This window comes from Kryptolebias marmoratus, linkage group LG3, assembly GCF_001649575.2.
Source record: "Kryptolebias marmoratus isolate JLee-2015 linkage group LG3, ASM164957v2, whole genome shotgun sequence".
NCBI classification, from domain to species: Eukaryota; Metazoa; Chordata; class Actinopteri; order Cyprinodontiformes; family Rivulidae; genus Kryptolebias; species Kryptolebias marmoratus.
In genome coordinates, this window is record NC_051432.1 from 19,001,822 (window position 1) to 19,019,961 (window position 18,140).

Below are 18,140 nucleotides of genomic sequence, written 5' to 3' on the forward strand. Positions count from 1 at the left end.
TATTAACCTGATTCAGAATAGAGTCCCACGTCTCGTCCGAAATGGAGGATTGGAGGTCTTGTTCCCAAACTGTCTTAATAGAAGCTAAAGATGGACAATGTAATTTAAAGATGAGATTATAAAGAGTAGACACCACACCTTTGGAAGTAGGATCAACCGACAAAAACACATCTAGAGGGTTATCTGGAGGCTTAATTGGAAATTGTGATGTCATACCTTGCACATAATGCCTGACCTGCAAAAACCTGAAGAAGTTTGTGGACGCAATTCCAAACCTCTCCGCTAGTTCAGAAAAGCTGGAAAAGCATCCACCTGAATATAAATCAGCAAAGCACTTCATACCTCTCTCATGCCAATCTCGAAAACCCGCCGATGGAGCAAACAGGTGGTTACCTGCAATAGGGCTTAAAAGTGAAAAAGCCTGGAGACCAAGTGCTTTTCTAAACTGAGACCAGATTTTAAGGGACTGTCTAACCACCGGACCCCCTAAGGGAACCGAACAAGTCAGAGGGAGAGGCGAGCCTAAAAGTGCAGACAAGGAAGTTTTAGTTCCTCCAGCCTGAGCCTCCATGGAAACCCAGACTGGAGGTGATGGCTCCAGATGAAAATGCCGCCAGTGAAGAAGTGCTCGGATGTTAGCTGCCCAGTAATAGTTTTGAAAGTTGGGCAAGGCCATTCCACCTGACTGTTTAGGTCTTTGAAGAAAGGCTTTTCTTAATCTGGGGTGTTTACCATTCCAGATAAAAGAAATAATTAATGAATCCAAAGCTTTAAAGTATGATTTTGGAATCATAACAGGGAGGCATTGAAAAAGATACAAATATTTAGGGAGCAACATCATTTTCACTGAGTTAATTCTTCCCACGAGAGACATTAACAGTGGGGACCTCCATTCAACCCTAAAACATAAACTATGAGTTTAATTTTATAAAAAGAGAAAATGACAATTGTTTCTATAAATAACACATAATTAAAACGCTCTTTTCTTGGCAGCATCTTTAAAACTCAAACTTATAACTGAAATATGCTAATCCTGGTTTAATTAGTAAAATAAAATAAAACGTCCCATCATCATGTTACACTTGGCTTTTTATCCAGTTTGTGAGAATCAAAAGTCACACATTTGAGCAGGTGTTTTTCAGAATGAGTCAGTGGGTCAGGGCTTAAAACTTCTTGCTTTTAATATTTGATAACCTGTTGTTTTCATAAGTCTTGTCTTCAAACACAACTTGTTTTTAGATTAGATTGTGTGAGGAATAAATATGCAGAGTAATACAGGTTTGTGTTCTCTCTTTTTCCATTTGTCAACCACAGGATGAGAAGAAGAAGGAAAGAGGGAATATAATCCTTCAAACCTCAAACTCCTCAGTTCACAAAGGTTTCAAAAATCATCCATTCCAGTGGTTTTAGATTGCCCCTAAAAACTACCAATAATACAATAAATGGAGCATAAGAAGAAAACACCTTTCCTGTTTATTCTACTTCATTTGGTTCAAATCTGCACGGTCAAAAGTCAAAGCTGTCCCACACATCCAGATAAGAGTTAGTATTTTTATGCTCAATGTATGCTGCATATTAAAAAAAAAGTTTATTATTCTTTTTAGCTCATCTCTCTCTTTTTTTTCAGATCTCAGTTGCTACAATGATTTCAATCACACCATCACTTGTGTGTGGAACGGCTCATCTGTCTCAGATCACAGGGAATGCAAGTTGCATGCAAAAAGAGTTTCAAAATTTACGTAAGAAACGGTCACAAAAACAGCTAAAGCTTCACATAGAAAATGCTAAAGTAACACCATGTGCAACAAAAATGAAATGAACACAAGTATTTTCTTCTGTTGCCAGAAATTACATGACTTTCTGTGACCTGAAGGCTTTTAATTCCTCCAAACCAGCCCTGAGGAACTGCTCTCTGATCTTCGCTAAATCCTACATCGTAAGTGTGTAACCAAAATGCTTTTTTACTGCATTCTGTCTTATTGGCAGATACTAAAGATACAACTGTTTTAATGAGTTTTCAAACTGTGCTGTCAACAAAACCACATTTATTTGGTAAGCAGCATGTCAGCTGTATTTTGCCCACATTTAAATGTTTAAATAAGGTAATATGCATGCATTTAGAGGAAAAAAAAACAACAATCTGCTGCACTGTTGCTTTGACAAAAAGAGGGCAAGGATGTCAGGAAAGGCATAATTCTAGCATTTCTTGATGAAGTGCATGTTGTTTGCCATTTTTCATGCGCAAGATTCAAACAATCATAATCTGTTTTGGTCAAACCTTAAAAAAATTATTCAATATTACCTCAATATCTATAAAATTGTCTGATGTGTAGCATATGTACAGAATCAATACTGGATTTTTTTTACAGCATCAATACTGCATTTATACATTTCAATCAAGCTTTTTTAATATCCCAATGAAAAATCCATACTCATGTCAACATTATTAAGGTCTCAAAAGGTCATCTTATAATTGTTCCACAAAAGCAAAAATGGTTTTGTTACATTTTTCTTTTCAGTTTATGCCTAAACATGATTTATCCATGAATGTAAGCTGTGTCCCTGGAAAAATCACCTACATGCCTATATGTCACAGTGAGTAAAAACTATAACATACAGCCTAAAGCGAAACTGTCAAGGTGCTCAAAATGATTAAAAGCAATCTGTGTGATCTTACAGTAAAAGTGAATTCTCCGGGGAAACCCAATGTCAACTTTACCGCTGTGTCCTGGCTCACCCAAGTTGAAAAACACCCAAGAATTTCACAATATGACACACAGCTGGAGTGGAAAAATCAGAATCAATCTTGGAGTGTAAGTAATTATTTAATCAAAACAAAATATGATTAGAACTTGAGAGTGAGTGTAAAGAATTTGTGTAGCAGAACCATACAATTTAGCTATGTAGTACTGACATATGACTTGACAAGAAAAGCAGTCAATTAATTATAATTTTTTTCTTTGTCAGGATCCTTCTGTTCAGAAGAAAGAGATTATCTGTGAGTTGGACTGTGAGGCAGAGCTGGATCCTGACCTACTGGTGCAAGGCGAGACGTATGAGGCACGTGTTCGTGTGAAGGCCAAATTTCCAAATTATGAGGGAATCTGGAGTGATTGGAGCCCCACTAAGACATGGGTGTCACTTGTTGGAAGAATCAAACCACCATCCGGTGAGCCTGAACAAAACTAACTTTTTATCCATGCGTATTCAGTGAGAAGATAAGACTTTAGCATCACCACTGTCAAAGGAATAACAGTTTGGAGAGTTAAATGAACAGTGCTTATTAGTTACTAAAGAAACAGGATGTCCTGTTGTAGCTGACAAAGTGGAAAATAGAAAATAGGGTCAAATAGTACATGATGGGGAATAGGTTCCTTTAAACTCAATCAATCTAAGCATGAGATGAATATTGTGGCTTTTGTCTAAAACTGGATTATGGGTATAAAAAAGTACAAAACTCCTAGACACGATAAGCGCTTGAATCAGAGTTTATAGAACAGCATATATACCATTTGTTTATCTCTAAGCTAATAGGACTTGTACCGTTCTGTTTTTCAGGGATGGCTGTGGGCATTTTGAACGCATCTCTTGCAAGCCTGGCAGTGTTTGGTTTGTTGCTGGTTGTTATCTTCCTCAGGATGCACAAAACCACTTGGTAAGATTAAAAAAAAACACTAAACATTTTTTCAAACTTATAATATCTCATTATAATGTTTCAAATTCTTCTATATCGTCCAAAAGACTGTTGGTTACAAACAATCCATTTGTCTTTTTTGGTTGTTTGATTGTTTAGGGTTTGCATAGGAAAAAGCATCACAGGTCCACCCATACCAAACCCTGCAAAATCTGCTCATTTACAGGTAAGATGTCGTTTTTTTCTTTAACTTTATTATATAAACTATTCAAAAGTAAACAAACATAATATTCTACTTTTTGAATATTTCCGTTAGTTAGGAAAGTTGACAACATTTATTTGGGAAAAACTCAACAGAATTTAGGCATTTAGCACGAATAAGAGATCATTAGTGAGAACTGTATTTTATATTGCATTTAAATCTTAGAAAGCAGCTGCATTTGGGTCAGTTAGGGATGTACAAGTAGCATTTTACAGGTTTACAGGAAATTTTTCCTGAAACGTATTTCCCTTATGATACCACACCACCCTTTTTCTACATCAATAAAATTTAACCAAAATCCTAAAATTAGGAAACAAACAAATAAAAGAAACTTTTAGATATTTAGTTTGCTGGTATTTCTCTGGATTAATCTTTTCAAGCCAAAATGTTGATGTGACATATGGCTACTGAAAGTGTTGCTATCTCAAAACATTTTTGGTTCTCCTTGGACATGGCATAACATATTACATATTGCAGGATGTACACAATAGGCGCCTTGCAAAACAGGCTGAATATCCTCAGTATTTTCCACATTTCTTATTCTTCTCTTTCTTGCTTACTTTATTTTCTCCCACAGACTTGGTTAAGGCCAAACTTCACCAGTGAGTCAATTTATTCCTTCTTGAAACCAGTGGAGATCGTCTCGGTTGAAGTTACCTTCGCTGTGGATGCTCTCACATACTGTGAGCCAGATGTGAAAATGATGCCAGAAAAATACAACTATGAATCCTCTTGTTCCAGCTTCTCCAACCCGAGTTACTCTGAGCTCTGTTCTCCCTCCACTGTGTCCTCATTCACTATAGAGCCCTGTGCCATTGATGCTCCTTATGGTCCTGTTCGTGGCCAGGTTGAAGAAAAAATCACAAAACAGGGTAATAATGTAGCTGCAGAGAACGGCATGGAGATCATGAAGTTAATTGTCAATGGCAGTAAGAACAGCGAGGCAGTGAAGGTGATTTTAGACTATGAGAAGGTTGAGAAGCTCCAGATGGAGCGCCTTAGGCTCCACAGTGTGGATTCAGGCATGTGCAGCTGTGAAGAAGTCAGTCAGGAGAGCATGGAGGAAGATAGCATCAACATGACTGATGGACAAGATGAGGGAACTCAGAGCGAGGCAGAGAAGGAAGGAGATGGGATGAAAGCAGATGTTCAAAAGCTGATTGGGAGCAGTGGAGGCAAGTTGGGCAAAAACTCTATTCAGGTTTGTTTTGATTACAAAAGAGTCCCGATTCCGCAGGCTGAAAGTCCTGAGCTTCCAAGCCTGGATTCAGGTGTTAGCAGCACAGGTGAGGAGCATGAGAGTCAGGAGGAAAACATGGAGGATCAAGATCAGACTACTCACTTCCTGTTTCCTCCTCATCTTTCCAGTGACTTAAAAGGCTCTTCATCACCCCATCCTTTGATCTTCTCTGAGTCAGATCCGGTTCCATTTTGGCCTCCTCTTCCAAGTAATAACATACTTGAGAAGGTTGCTTTAATGTCAAATAGCATGCGAGTAGAGCCCTGTGGGGATGGCTACAAGCCAGTGAGACAGGAAGAGAACTGAGAACAGACAGCAGGCTGTACAGTAGCATTGAAAACATTCGTCCCACCTAGATAATCAAAAAAGATCAGATTATGATCAAAAATGTCTTGCTATGGAACAGTTTAAGTTAATGTGATAGTTCTCAAGAATTCATCCAGTGCTCAGCGTTGGACAACTCGAAGAGAGATGGCTTTTTTACCAATGTTATTTGACATATTTATATCCATTATTTATCATCATATTTCAAATATAACAAGTCATGATAGAACATAAAATTATAGCTTTTGTATCTACAAAGGGTACACTTGATTATAAGACGTGCTGTCAATGAATGGTCTATTTTCGAACTTTTGTTATATATAAAGCGCACCGGAATATAAGGCACATCGTCGTGCACCTTTCAATTTTTGTAACTTTGTGTGGACCGCTCGCGCCCCCCTCCATTCAAAATGGATGATTTCGGTGCTCTAGCGGAGCTGGTTCACCTGTATCAGCATTTATATGGTCCCTCTATGAGAGATCACGAAGATAACCAAACAGTTCAAAACTCAGGGAAGAATACTGCACCGACATAAGCATCAAGTATAAATGACTCCACCGCTCGCGCAGGTCCGCGTACGGAGTCCTGCGCGACTATAACTGAGCCTTAATGCTGCAAGCGGTGCAGCTTTGCTGTTTATCAAAGTCGTATTAAATCATTATGACTTCTTACATAAGGCGCACTGTCGTTTTTTGAGAAAATTGAAGGCTTTTAAGTGTGCCTTTGTAGTCCGGAAAATACGGTAGTTAAAAAAAAAAAGTATGCTTATTCTTCTTAGTTCTGAAAGAAGACAGTTATTTCGTATAAAACACACTTTCATCTACTTCTATACCACTTTTCACCATATCTCAGAAAATGTAACTTTTTTCACAGGTCAATTCTGCTTCAGCAAAACAGTGAATCTGACCTTCATCCTTTCGAATTAAACTGTACTCTTCAATTCTTCCTCCACTTTTGCTGCTGCGTGAAAGACTGTGGCGTTAATGTCAGTAAAATGAAAATGTTTTTGTTTGTGTTGCAATGAGACTTACAAACCACACTGATAACATTTTTTAAAAGCTGTATTTTTCATGAATTTATTTGGAATTTTTCATATTTAAAATTCTTATTTCAACCACTTTTTTGTGTGTATGGCAGCTACTGTATGTCGAACTATATTGGCATAAAATATTTAATTTAATTTTTTGATTTTGTTGCCTGATGTAGAAACTTTCCATGATCGATCATATAATAATATATTGTAATGGCAAGCTGTAAGGATTGTGGAAGATTTTAGATGATTTGTCAGTTGTCATTTAAACCAAGCATTTGTCTCCAAAGTTAACAAAAAAATTTACCAAATTTCCTTCAACGCAGTCAGCCCCACGACAAAACAACTGGAATGACTTTTACTGTCATATACCTTTTTTACCTCTAAAAGCAAGAAATGTACTTTGGAAGGCAGCTATACAAACATATGTAATATTATAGTACTTTAAATTGTTTTTTGATACAGACAGAAAACATGAATTTATTTTTTAAAATTTTGATACGTTTTTACATGTTCATAAACTTACCAGGTATTTTATTTTTATTCTGTTGTTAATTTCATCATATGCTGTAAGCTCTTCGAAGACTACTTTAATCACACCATCTAAGAAGAGCTACAGTATGAACAGGGTGCATTTCTCAATAAACCAAATGAAAACTATGTTTTCTGCCTTTCTTTTTGTCTGTATGAATGCATTTTTTTCTGAAAGGAGTGATAAGACTGGGCTCACACTGGCAGATATATATATGCAGTAACAATGCTCTCATAATTTAGGATTAACGTTACCAATCTTTTGAGATGTGTTAGTATAGATGTGCTGACTATGACTCTCGGCTACTACCAAACCAAATCTTAGCTCAATCTCTGGAGGACTATTGAGAGTCAAAGCCAATATAAAGGATGAAACAACCAAGATCCTGGAGTACATCAGGGAGAAATCCTACCAGTGGCTAGAAAGGGCTGGATTGAAGGACAGCACAGAGGCACTAATCATGGCAACACAAGAGCAATAGAGACAGGGGTCTATCATACCAGGCAGGACCCAAGATGCAGGCTGTAAAGATGCCCTTGAGACAGTCCAGCACATAATAGCAGGATCCGAGGAACAACCTTAGAGATCTCTGTCCAGAAGAGCACAGTCCAAGGAACAGCTGAGATACTAAACAGAACCTTCACGCTTCCAGTCCTCTGGTAGAGGACCTGAGCTTGAAGTGAAAGTGGAACTCTTCTTTAACTGAATCACTTTGGCTCAGAGTTGTTTCTCAGCTATATGGGTGAAAATAACTACAAGCTGAACCCTTTATGTTCTTATCACAGCTTTGTTCCTGACAAATGTTTTCGTACAGAGTAGCTGAAGGTTAACACCATTAGAGGATTATACTCCACCTGCTGCTTAAAAATCTTCAGTAAGTTTTTATAAAGGAATTGAAGGACTCTTTGGGCCTTAAACTTACTATAGTAAGTTTTTAAATGTTAAGTGATTTGAAGTGAAACCAGTGGTTTTTGGGTAAGCTCGAGAAGTACATCTAGGATCGGGGTTTGCACTTTGCTCTTTTGTTTTAAGAAAAAAAACACATTTTTGCTGTCTCCAGTTTAACTAACTTAACTTGTTTTGTTTTTTTTCTCAGAACTCAAATAATCTTTACCTAATCAGATGTACTTCCTGCCAACAAAATCACCAAGTTCTAAAGATGATATCTCTTAACCCTCTGGACCAGGCAACTACACCTCAGTGTAAATAGTGACCATTTATGCAGCAACAGTGCTCTTATAGCTCAGGATTGACTTCATCAGCTGAAACTCAATGCTTTTATCACCTAGTTTTAAACGAGTACTTTTAATCTGGAAGGACTTTAATTGCATAACTATATTGTAACTTTGACCTGAAGTTGAATCTTGACCAAGTATTTGTCATGTGCATCAAAGTAAAAGTGCAACTATTGATTCTTTGCCTTCTAAATCTATCAGTTTGATTTTAGCAAAATGTTTCACGTTTCCAAATTCTTCTTGAAATACTTTGTTAATGTTTGCGTGCAAAGTAGAAGCCTCTGTAGATGTTGTTGGTCGGTTTGCACTGAATAACCACATGACGCAAATGTAACTTGAAAACTGCACACACATCTTTTTTGTCCTGTTTTTGACGTACTTCAAATCTTAGATGCAAAAGGTGCCACTGATCAGTATCAGCTGAAAGTTTGCCCATAAAACAAGCTGTGAGACAAACATGTGTCAGAGACTATTTACTGACATCCGGCACAGAGTTAAAATGAAACTAAATAACTGCAGGCTAACTTACAGTCAATTCAAATGTATTTATTTACTTCTCACGGATGTTTTGTGGCACTAAAAGCAAACAGCTTTAAATGATGTATTAAACCTTGCTGCCATGAGCTGACCCCGCCACCTTCTGTTTTACTCTTTCACCCTCAGGGTGTAAATCCATACATCCTGCAGGAAAATAAACAATGAATTTGTTTGCAGATGAAAAAAAAAAGCACTTGTCTAAATCTTGCTGAAACTGACATCCGCTTGTGTTATGACCACATTCATGTTCTTGTTTTCTGTCTAATCACGGAAATAAGTTTTTTATAGGCATTCCTTAGAAAAACCAAAAAGTTAGACTTCAGAAGAAATTATTATTTTAACTGTTTCTCAAAGGTGTGAACATTCACAACACAATTTTTAAAAAGGGGATGATTCAAATAGAGAGAAGACTCAGTTTTTGCATTAACCACTACATTTAAATTTCAGGTCCTGTCTTATCTGATTAGGGGCTGGCAGTAGATGTGAGATATTTGTAGAGAAGACTTTATCTTTCACTCTATCTTTCAGCAGAAATGAACTGAGCTGTTAAAAGCTGCTCTTGAAGGTGAGTCAATAAAGATTATTACCTCCACCAAGGAGGTGATGTTTTCTGTACTGGTGGTTAGTTTGTTTGTTAACAAGACTACTTAAAGACTGATTAACAGACTTTGATTCAATTTTCAGGAAATGTTGTGATGGTCACAAAAACAATTGACTAAATTTTATTCAGTTGGCAGAAGTTTGCGCTCTCCATGTGCTTCTAGTATGTAATTTGTTTTATTTAATGTTTATCAAAACAGAAATAATTTCTTGTCATGAGAGGAGCAACCAGGCAGCCATTCTGTGAAAGTTGTAGCCATTTCGATCAAACCTTTCAAATGACGTTTTGTGCAATTTTGTGAGATGCTTTAGCGTAGACGTGTTGAGGATGACTTTCAGCTACTACCAAGCCAAGTTTTAGATCAATATCTGTAAAATTACTCTAGTTAGAGCCATTTTTGTGTTTCCTAAGTTTAATTGGCTGTAACTGCCATCTTGAATTGGATTGACTCCAAAAGTTGATTAGTTGTAGATTGAATCTACTTTTGATAAGCCCGTTTGTGGTGGGCAATAAAAATTGCACTGCGTTCTCGCATATTTTATGTCCAAAGGTGGCTTATTTCCTTCCAAACACCATAAAACACAGATACCTGTATTAATTATATGTTTAAGATATGTATGCTTTACAAAACCTCTCAGAGACATTTATTTTACTTTCTGTCTCTGCACAATCTAAAGACGCTCATTTCACTTGTGCAATCTATCCGCTCCGATGTACCTACATAACTTCTAGTTTATTTTAAAGAGTTTTGTGTGCATTTCTTTGTTGATTCAGATTTGCAATCCAACCGTTTCAAAAGTCCAGACATTAAGAAGACAATTATTCTTACACATGGGACCATCTGAACTCTTAATGGCAAAATTCAGTCACATCTGACTCTGCGCTCTTCTAAAGTGAATCCTACTGTCTGAAAGAACTCACAATCAAATGAACTATGTTGGCACTTTATTAAAAGTAGAGGATTTGCTAGGCGGATGCATTTGAAGGAAGTATTTATGCAGTAAAAAATACTCATTTGGAAATATTACGGGTGGCAAATTAGAAGCACATATTGTATTTTACAAGACTAAACAGCTGCATGGTGGAGCAGTTGTCCTGAAGCAAAAAGGCTGGAGGTTCAACTCTTGCCTCAGGACCTTTCTGCATATTTTTCGCCATGCAAACAAGGGTTTTCTTGGGTTACTTATCACATTCCCAAAACATGCATGTTAGATTAATTGGTGACTCCAAATTGTTCCTGTGTATGAGTGAGTGTGAATGGTTGTCTGTCTCGTTTGTCCCTTTGTGGCCCTGTGATGGACTGGAGACCTGTCCAGGGGGTACCCTGCCTCTCACCCAATGACCTGCTGAAGATAGTCACCAGGTCCCTGCAACCCTGAACAATCGGGTAAAGAAAATAGATGGATGGATAGATGATAGACAGAACTATGACCCCTGGTAAAATTTTTGGAATCACAACTCTTTGAGGATGTTCTTTCAGTTGTCTAATTTTGTATTAACTCTCCCGTCGCATTCGGATCAAATTGACCTGAACTTACATGGGTTTCTCTACCTCTCTTCTTTACTCTCTCTCTTTTGAGGGCTTTGGTAGTGTTAAAAAATAAATCACCAACATTATTATTATTAATTCCTATTATGATTGCCTCACGAGTTCAAGTATCTGGGAGTCTTGTTCACGAGTGATGGTAGGATGGAGCGTTAGATACTGTAGATCGACAGATCTGTGCCTCCTCTTCAGTAATGAGGAAGCTGCTTCGATCGGTCGTGGTGAAGAAAGAGTTGAGTCAGAAGGCAAAACTCTCGATCTAATGGTCCATCTACCTTCCAACTCTCATCTATGGCCATGAGGTTTGGATCATGACCGAAAGAATGAGATCCTGGATACAAGCGGGTGAAAGAAGCTTCCTTCATCGGGCGGCTGGGCTCGGCCTTAGAGATAAGCTGAAGAGCTCCATCATCGGGGGGAACTTGGAGTGGAGCCGATGCTTCTTTGCATTCAAAGGAGCCAGTTGAGGTGGTCTGGGCATTTGATTAGGATGGTTGTATGCAACTAACTGCTATTAACAATAGAAGATCTCAAGATTAAATATATGGAAATCTTGAATTTTTGACTTTTACCATTTCATCTTAAAACTGTGCGTGAGTCTGAGAGTGGACACGAAGTACAGACTTTAGAAAATTAGTTAAAGAAAACAAGAAAGAAAAAACACCACCTCTCATCTTTTATGGATTATATTTGTAAACATAAGCAGTTCTCAGAACTGCTGGGCTCAAATTTTATCAAATAAAACAAAACGAAACAAAATTTACATATAACTAAATACAGTAATAATGATGACTTTATTTCTAGCGTCTTTATATCATGTTCCGTCATCACTTTACATTTGGTATTTGCCCTTTTTGTGTGAATGAAACATCACCAGTTGTACTAAATGGTTCTTTTCAGTATGAGTCAGTATGAGTCAGTGAGACAACAGCAGACATAAAGCAGCAGGATATCAAACCTTTCACTTTTAATTTGTGAAAAATCTGTTTGTATCAGCACTTCCGGTTAAACATAATTTTTTCATTGAACTTGTGTAGCCACTTACTGAACAGAAAGGAATAACACACAGGTTGTGTCCTTCTTTTTTCATTTGTCAACCACAGCATGAGAAGAGAAAGGAATCCAGATATTTTACCATAAGAGAGTATAATTCCTGAAACCATCAAACCTCCATCATAGAGATTTCAAACCAGCTGGCCGAGGAGTTTTCAGATGCCGCTCTGAAAAAAAAAAATAGTGAAGACAGATAAAATGGAGCGAAAGAAGAAAGGAACATTCCTGTCTGTTGTACTTCATATGCTTCAAATCTGCATCATCAGCGGTCAAGATTGTCCCAAACATCCAGATAAGAGTTAATATCATTATACTGAATTTTTGCTGCGTACTTAAATAAAAAGTTTATTATTCTTTTTAGCTCATCTCTCCTATTTTTTCAGATCTCAGTTGCAACAATGATTTCAATCACACCATCACTTGTTTGTGGAACGACTCATCTGTCTCGTATCACAATAACTGCACGTTGCATGCAGAAAAGGTTTCTTCTTATACGTAAGAAGCACAGTCACGAAAACAGCTGAAGCTTCACATAGAAAATGCTACAGTAACACCATGTGCAACAAAAATGAAATGAACACAAATACTTTCTTCTGTTGCCAGAAATGACAAGACTTCCTGTGACCTGAAGCCTTTCGATTCCTCCAAACCAGCCCTGAGGGAGTGCTCTCTGATCTTCAGTAACTCATACATCGTAAGTTTCTAACCAGACATTTTTTTAGTATAAACTGTTTCATATCTGCACAGATTAAAGAAAGAAATGTGTGCTTTAAAAGCATCTTCACTGAGATAGACAAGAATCAGGGTTCCACTTGAAAATTATGAAATTATGAAGGCTATCATTTATTTTATTTCTCATCTTCTGTATTTGCTTACACTTTTGTCAGGGATTAAGACTGAAACTGCCATAATTACAGAGAAAAAAATGCTTTAATAAATACATCTATACAATCAATCTATAAAATAAATGCATTTCATTATTTCGACTCGTATTGTTTCCTATTTTTTTTTTTTTTTGCAATTCTTTTGTTTTTTTCGCTAAGACTGATTTATGTCTTTCACATTTTTTAATTATTAATTACACATTTCCATACATTAAATGTATATTAGATTAAATGTATTTCTTTACGAATTTCCCCTTCTTTGATCCCCTCGTGTATTTATTTATAAAGTTTTTCATGGGTGGATTTCCAAATATTATTAGCTGCTGGTAATTTTAGCATATGCCAAAATAGCTTAACACAGTCAAAATACCATAAATGAAAAAAGTCCAAGCAATCAGTGAGTGAGATAGTGGACAACAAATTAAAAAAAAAAAAAAAAAGTGATAACATATGTTTTAAAAACTTATGTACAAAATCAGGCCTGCAACTTTTCTTATTTAATAAAATTAGACTTGCCCACTTACAACTCAGATTAATATAGATGTTCCTTTAGTTTTGTAAGTTTACCTTTGAATATTTTGTAAAAGTATTTTTTCCCCCCAGTTTTCAAGTTTTCACGTGGTTAGTATCACTTTGAGCTGTGCCCGTCCGCATAACAGAGAAACCATTTCCTACAAGCCAGCTTGTCACAGTGAGTATAAACTATTACCCATATCCAATAGGTTAAATTTCTGATAAACATTTCACAAACTCTGTGTTCTTACAGTAAAAGTGAATCCTCCAGGGAAGCCTAATGTCAGCTTCACCACTGTGTCCTGGTTCACCCAAGTTACAAAACACGTGATGATCCCTTCATTTGACTCACAGCTGGAGTGGAAACGTCAGGATCAATCATGGAGTGTGAGTAAATATCTTAATTAAAATGAAAAGTCATATACCATATGGTTATGTAAAATCAAAGTAAACTTAAAGGGTTTGCTGTGAAAAGCAGTCAGTTAACGATCAGCTTGCTGGTTTCTTCTTTGTCAGGATCCCTCTGTTCAGAAAAAAGAGTGCATCTGTAGCTGGAGCTGCAAAGCAGAACTGGATCCTAATTCAATGCTACAAAATGAAACATATGAGGCACGTGTTCGTGTGAAGGCCAGACTTGTGGAAGAGGCTAAGACTTATGAGGGAATCTGGAGTGAATGGAGCCCTACTGAGTCATGGGTGTCACTTGTTGGAAGAACCAGACCACTAACAGGTACATCTTAATGTCATCTACGTTAAGGTTCTGGCTTTTCTTGAAGGAATTCATATCACTGACCACATTTAATGCCAGAGTTTCAGTTGTAGGGTTTCATCAAAGTCCTTCCAGTGGTTCATGAAATATTTTGCTAATGCTACAAACAAACAACAAAACACCATTATCACCTCTTCACCTCTGGTGGCCAGTGATAATGATTGTGTTCAGAAAGCTAAAAGAAGAGTATCGGTCATCTGCATAAAACAGAATGCCCTGCTGGCAAAGTTAACAGTGGAAGAATAAGGTCTAGTGGTACCTTATGGCTAATGGGTTCCTCTCAGCACACAAAGAATGTTGTGGCCAAATGATAGAAGGATTGTTCAGAAATTATAAACATTAAACAGGTTTTTTTGGAGTCAATACGGCAGGATGCATATTTTTGCTTAATTCTGATATGATGGGACTTGTACTATTCTGTGTTTGTCAGGGATGTCTGTGAGCAATTCGAACATACCTCTTGCAAGCCTGCTAGTGTTTGGTATGTTGCTGGGCGTCATCGTCCTTAAGATGCGCAACACCACCTGGTAAGAAGAGGCGACCACAGGAGAATTTTCCAAAATTCCTAATATGTCATAACATTTCATTTTTGCTGTGTTGTCCTAAGAATAACTAAGTTTTATCATCCTTTTGTCTTTCAGGGTGTACATAGTAAAGAAGATTCAAGGTCCACCCCTACCAGACCCTGGAAAATCAGCACGTTTTCAGGTACATTTATGCACTTTTCTCAAATTGAACTTTATAAACTGTGACAAAGCAAACTTGGATGACGTGTTACGTCAAACACATTTCTAGCAGTTGTGCACATAAATGAAAATGTGGAAACATTTTGTACCAGCAGGGCTTTCTTGGCATATTATTTACCTCACAACATGCAGTACATTTTGTGCAATATGCTGATATGCACACATGATTTTTTTTTTAGAAATACCTTTTTAAAAATGAAGTGTAATAATGAATCAGTACCTTTTTCCTCCAAAATGATTCTCATCTTCACTGATTGTATTGAGTTTGACTGCACCAAAATTTAACTAAAAAATTTGAGGGGCTAAAAATCGTTTTAAATAATTCTTATTGAAATGTAGTAAGTTGATATTATTTTATTGTGAAATGACATGTATTATTTTTAGACTTCAGAAGGTCCAAACACAGCTCATCATAAAGAAATATTTGTATCAAATGCAGATTTAATGGATAAAATTAGTTTAAATTTCCTCAGTATTATCCACATTTCTTATTCTTCTCTTCATTGTCTACCTTATTTTCTCCCACAGTCTTTGTTAAGCCCAAACCTCAGCAGTGAGCCATTCCATTCCTTCTTTAATCTTGAGGACATAATCTCACTTGATGCAACCTCCACAGTAGATGCTGTCACAATCAGTGAGCCAAAAGTGAAAATGATGCCAGAAAACTACAACTATGAATCCTCTTGTTCCAGCTTCCTCAACCCGAGTTACACTGAGCTTCGTTCTCCTTCCACTGTGTCCTCATTCACTATGGTGCCCTGTGCCATTGATGCTCCTTACAGGCCTGTTCTTAGCCAGGTTGAAGAAAAAAACACAAAACAGGGTAATAATGTAGCTGCAGAGAACGGCATGGAGATCATGAAGTTAATTGTCAATGGCAGTAAGAACAGCGAGGCAGTGAAGGTGATTTTAGACTATGAGAAGGTTGAGAAGCTCCAGATGGAGCGCCTTAGGCTCCACAGTGTGGATTCAGGCATGTGCAGCTGTGAAGAAGTCAGTCAGGAGAGCATGGAGGAAGATAGCATCAACATGACTGATGGACAAGATGAGGGAACTCAGAGCGAGGCAGAGAAGGAAGGAGATGGGATGAAAGCAGATGTTCAAAAGCTGATTGGGAGCAGTGGAGGCAAGTTGGGCAAAAACTCTATTCAGGTTTGTTTTGATTACAAAAGAGTCCCGATTCTGCAGGCTGAAAGTCCTGAGCTTCCAAGCCTGGATTCAGATGTAGAGCATGAGAGTCAGGAGGAAAGCATGGAGGATCAAGATCAGACTACTCAGTTCCTGTTCCTTCCTCATTCTCCAGGTGACTTAAAATGTTCCTCCTCACCATATTCTTTGATTTTCACTGAGTCAGATCTGGGTCCAAGTAATAACATACTTGAGAAGATGACTCTGATGTCCAATAGCATGCAAGTGGAGCCCTGTGGGGATGGCTACAAGTCAGTGAGACAGGAAGAGAACTGAGAACAGGCAGCAGGCTGTACAGTAGCATTGAAAACATTCGGCCCACCTAGATCTGCAGTCCCCGACCTTTTTAGCTCCACGGACCGGTTCATTATCAGGCAGTATTTTCACGGACCGGCCTTTAAAGGTGTGGCAGATAAATACAACAAAATAAAATGATACAACAGGCATGAAAACTAGGGTATTTTTTAAAACATAATAGCATAAATCCAATGTGTCCTCGCAACTTTGTTAGCTGCATCCTGGTGTTGCGTTATCAACATGATTAAACACCCTCTCCTCCCCCTGATGTTCTCTGGTCAATATGGCAATGTTTAAACACGCCCTTTAAAATAAGAGACACCAGAAATATAAAGTGCACAAAGAATACAACTCACCGTAACGCTGAATCAGTGGGAGCCCTGAGCCTGTTCTCAGTAATGAGACGGTCCCATCTAGGGCTTCCAGAGACGTTTGTCTTTTACTTGTTTTGCTGCTTGTGGTTTTATTTTTAGTGGTAACGTATCAAGTGACCTAGATAAGCGCTTTGAAACGCATCAAGAGTGAGTCATAGACAGATGTAGTGGAGAGAATCTGGTCATTTTTCAAAATAAATGTCGTTCAGACTCCGAAAACAAATAAAACGAAAATACTGTGAGTTAATTGTTCTTAATGTGCGGCCCGGTACCAAATGACCCACGGACTGATACCGGTCCATGGCCCGGGGCTTGGGGACCTCTGACCTAGATAATCAAAGACGATCAGATTATTATCAAAAATGTGTTGCTACGGAACATTTTATCTGGTTCATTTGGCATATCTGTTTCCAGTTTATCTATCATCACATGTAAAACATAAACATAAAAGTAGGTAAAAGAAAAGGAAACAGTTCAAGTAAATTAAAACTGTTTTTTTTTTCCGCTTCAAGATCTTTGATAACTGTTTTAAATGTGCAAAACATGTTTTTATTATCCTGTTAATGCTTAAAGCTGTGGTGTTATTATGTTGTACCTATAATAATTACTTTGTAATCATCTGCTTTTGCAAAATATCACAAGAAACATTTTCACTTCTTTTTGAATCTGTACCAGTATATTATGTTGGCTGTTTTATCGAACAAATTATTATGTTTTTGTTTTTTTTAATGAGTGGTTGATTGCATAAATGATAATGATGCTACTGCCTATAAGAAGCATTCTGTCAGTCAGTCATATGACTATCCCTGACTCATATCGAGAGAACTTTAAGTTGTTGGGATCAGATATCAACAACACCACCTACATAAGAAGAAAAAAAACATCACATCGGACACAGATGGTGTTTGCTGTAGGAGTAAAGACGCAGAGCAGCGGAGGAGGAAACATATGCACGTAGCCACATCCATTTCTGGTTCAGTTGTCAGGCAGACAACTACTTAGTATTTCAAGCTGTAAGGGAAGATGTGTTCTTCAAGGTTTTCATAGTTTAACACATAAAATAGACGCGTTTAAGTTAGCCACTCATCACTGAAGTAGAGTGGACTTTACAGACAGTCGCTTTTTTTTTTAAATGTCTTTGAATATAATGCATTTTTACTGTATGGGAGCATGTTAAAATCTGTTAACCTACAGATGTGGATGTATGGGACATGTATTATTTATGAACATTGCCTATGTACTAAACAATTAAGATTTTTTTTCTGGTTTTATTGTTGCTTTCTCTATAATGTATGCTATCAAGTTATAACTTTAGTAAATGTTGCACTGTAAATAAAAAAAAGTATTAAAAAAAACCAAGTGTTTTTTTTTTAA

The 18,140-nt window shown here is 37.3% G+C and overlaps 2 protein-coding genes across 4 annotated transcripts in view; both read left to right on the forward strand.

Annotated features, from left to right (window-relative positions):
• LOC108238836 overlaps nt 1-7,151 on the forward strand; it is a 14,792-nt gene extending 7,641 nt beyond the window's left edge. The window contains exons 2-10 of one of the 2 annotated variants that reach the window (XM_017421192.3): nt 1,315-1,542; nt 1,628-1,739; nt 1,846-1,936; nt 2,520-2,595; nt 2,680-2,813; nt 2,968-3,169; nt 3,559-3,655; nt 3,794-3,860; nt 4,474-7,151. In XM_017421192.3, the coding sequence (XP_017276681.1) occupies nt 1,443-1,542; nt 1,628-1,739; nt 1,846-1,936; nt 2,520-2,595; nt 2,680-2,813; nt 2,968-3,169; nt 3,559-3,655; nt 3,794-3,860; nt 4,474-5,442 (1,848 nt within the window). In that variant the 5' untranslated portion in view covers nt 1,315-1,442 and the 3' untranslated portion in view covers nt 5,443-7,151. The remainder of the gene's footprint in view (nt 1-1,314; nt 1,543-1,627; nt 1,740-1,845; nt 1,937-2,519; nt 2,596-2,679; nt 2,814-2,967; nt 3,170-3,558; nt 3,656-3,793; nt 3,861-4,473) is intronic. The other variant, XM_025004977.2, reaches the window with a different exon arrangement.
• Nucleotides 7,152-8,318: 1,167 nt separating this feature from the next.
• Nucleotides 8,319-16,541, forward strand: LOC108251503 (interleukin-2 receptor subunit beta). 2 transcript variants are annotated; one of them, XM_017441878.3, is made up of 10 exons: nt 8,319-9,360; nt 12,046-12,293; nt 12,379-12,490; nt 12,599-12,689; nt 13,483-13,570; nt 13,646-13,779; nt 13,909-14,122; nt 14,592-14,688; nt 14,803-14,869; nt 15,436-16,541. In XM_017441878.3, exons 2-10 carry the CDS (start codon nt 12,194-12,196, stop codon nt 16,369-16,371), a joined length of 1,839 nt encoding a protein of 612 aa, XP_017297367.2. In that variant the 5' UTR covers nt 8,319-9,360; nt 12,046-12,193; the 3' UTR covers nt 16,372-16,541. The 2 variants fall into 2 exon arrangements, with proteins under 2 accessions (XP_017297367.2, XP_037830834.1); XM_037974906.1 differs by having other exon boundaries at nt 8,319-12,293.
• The last annotated feature ends 1,599 nt before the right edge of the window (nt 16,542-18,140 follow it).

Bases quoted from the DNA above. Each gene is read 5' to 3' on its own strand.
- LOC108251503 (XM_037974906.1), top strand. From the start codon at position 12,194: ATGGAGCGAAAGAAGAAAGGAACATTCCTGTCTGTTGTACTTCATATG. The intron at 12,294-12,378 runs GTTAATATCATT...CTATTTTTTCAG, and splicing joins TCCCAAACATCCAGATAAGA to ATCTCAGTTGCAACAATGAT. The intron at 12,491-12,598 runs GTAAGAAGCACA...TTCTGTTGCCAG, and splicing joins GAAAAGGTTTCTTCTTATAC to AAATGACAAGACTTCCTGTG.